At 64.0% G+C, this 2,048-nt stretch overlaps 2 protein-coding genes across 2 annotated transcripts in view; one reads left to right on the plus strand and one right to left on the minus strand.

The window, feature by feature from the left end:
• Positions 1 to 708, plus strand: part of AAAS (achalasia, adrenocortical insufficiency, alacrimia) — a gene marked incomplete at its 5' end in the record, with an annotated part of 7,392 nt that extends 6,684 nt beyond the window's left edge. Inside the window, 2 exons of the mRNA XM_009893062.1 lie at positions 260 to 344; positions 580 to 708. Of these exons, the coding sequence (XP_009891364.1) occupies positions 260 to 344; positions 580 to 708 (214 nt within the window). The remainder of the gene's footprint in view (positions 1 to 259; positions 345 to 579) is intronic.
• A 1,113-nt stretch (positions 709 to 1,821) lies between these two features.
• The window catches only part of LOC104293551 (chromosome unknown open reading frame, human C12orf10), a 7,379-nt gene continuing 7,152 nt past the window's right edge, over positions 1,822 to 2,048 (minus strand). The window contains exon 6 of the mRNA XM_009893063.1: positions 1,822 to 1,994. Within this exon, the coding sequence (XP_009891365.1) occupies positions 1,822 to 1,994 (173 nt within the window). The remainder of the gene's footprint in view (positions 1,995 to 2,048) is intronic.

A 2,048-nucleotide genomic window follows, 5' to 3' on the forward strand; every position in this document is an offset into this window, starting at 1 on the left:
GAAGAGCGGACCCACCTCAGGGCAAAGAGACACTGCCACCCTGTGCTCCTGTGTGTCACCGTTTTACCCCAGAATCAGTTGAGTTTTGGCCATACTGTCCATTATCCACCTTTGCTTGGGGTTGCTCTTGCCCGGCGCATCCCAGCAGCGCCCAAACATCTCCGCTTAACCATAAGCTGTGCCTAAAGTGCTGCGTTTTGCTGGTGTGACCCCAGCGCCGCGGTCACGCTGTAACCGTGGTTTTTCCTTTCGCTCGCAGCGGGTTCCTGCGAGGCGAGTGCGGCGCGCAGCCCCAGCTCATCGCCTTCCACCCCTGCTTCCAGAAAGGAGCCCTCCTGACGGTGGTGAGTGCGGTCCCCGCTTTCGGCGGCAGTGCTCGGGCCATCCCTGAGGGAGATCGGTCCGGTGACTGAGCAGGAGAGGTGGAAAAACCTCCTCGCAGCGTCCCCGCGGAGGGGAGAGGGTGGGGAAGGTGTCCTTGCTGGGATGACAGGGAGGATGAGAGGGTGACAGTTGGACTGTCATCCCCTGCCGTGTCCTGTACTTGTCTGCCTCCTCACGTCCTCTTTCCCCCTCCAGTGTTGGTCCACGGGGAAGACCAGCCACATCCCCTTCTTCTTCGTCAGCACCCACGTCCCCTGCGCCAGCCCCAGCCCCGTCACCACCAGCGCCAGCGGGTGGGAGCAGCCCCTCTTCTCGGAGCGGTGACAACACCCGGGTCCTCAACGGCGTCTTCCTCAAGAGCCAGAGCTGGGATGCTCATCCTCCTCCTCCTCCTCCTCCTCCTGGGACACACGGTGTGGCCGCAGGTGCCTTTAATACCCCCTCGGGGTCTCGCAGCTCACGGGGCCGGTGCTGTACAGATTAAAGCTGGCGCTTTCTTCTTGCCACCACGAGTCTTCTCCGCGTCCGGCTCTTTCTTTGCCCTGGGAGGCTGCACATTTGGGGGTGAGGGGGGCGAGTTCTCGCAGCCCCGTGGGTCTGGGTGGGCTTCTGGGGCTCCGGTGCTGCTTTTTGATGTCACAAATTGCTCGGGATGAACCTGCAGGAGAGCACCCATTCCCTCCGCCTTAATTAAAGCAGATTTAAGGCACCTACTGCCGTGTTGGGGTGCAGCCCGCGGGCTTTGTTTCGGGGTTAAAGAGCTGCTGCCCCACGGGGAAGGGGAGGGCAGAGGGGACCTTCGGCCGCGAGCGCAGCCTCCGGGCTTTGCCTTGATGGGGGTAAAAGAACCCCCCAAAGTGAACCAAAATCTCTGTGGGTCTGTAGAACCCAAAACTTGGCCCATTTTGGGGCTGTAAATGCTGCTGGAGGCGCTGAGCGCCGGGCGCTCGTGCCGGCCCGCCGCGTGAGCCGCGGCCGTGGCGAGCAGATGGGGCACCCCCCGGCTAAGAGCGGGGATTAATGGGGAGGCTGCGGGGAGGGGGGGTGGACAGCATGGTTAATCCCCGGGATTACACACGGTTAATCCCCGGGATTACTCTGTCATTGCTCTGCTAAAGCCCGGGGTACAGAGACGATGGGGAGAGCACGGGGTCCCTCCTCGCTCCCCCACCCCCCCTCAGCTCTGCAAACAGCCCCAGGACCCCCCAAAATCCTCCCCGAAGCCGAGCCCCAACACAGGGCAGGGAAAAACCCACGCAGGGGGCGAGGACGGCAGTGGTGGCACTGCGGGGGGAGCCTGGATGGGGCCGGCGCCAGGACACAGGGTGAAAACAACGGGGTACGAACCCTCCGCAGCCGCTGGAGCGGGTTTGGGGCTGCTTCACCCCCTCGGGGCTCCCCAGTTTGCTGCTGGTGCTGGTTTGTGCCCACGGCGCCTCAGAGGATGGTGCTGCGTGTCTCTTCCTCCTCTTCTTCCTCCTCTTCTTCCTCCTCGGGGCTGGCTGGTTCGCAGGGCAGCGCCCGCAGGTACTCGAGGTGCAACCGGGTCTCGGCTCGGCTCTTCCGCACGTATCGGCCCACGTAGACGAGGATGGCACCGAGCCACCCGCCTACGGCCACCAACACCGCCACGTCCGGCGCTCGCGGCCGCCCGCTCCCCACCC

The sequence above is a fragment of the Charadrius vociferus genome, unplaced genomic scaffold, assembly GCF_000708025.1.
Source record: "Charadrius vociferus isolate BGI_N301 unplaced genomic scaffold, ASM70802v2 scaffold2109, whole genome shotgun sequence".
Taxonomy (NCBI): Eukaryota; Metazoa; Chordata; class Aves; order Charadriiformes; family Charadriidae; genus Charadrius; species Charadrius vociferus.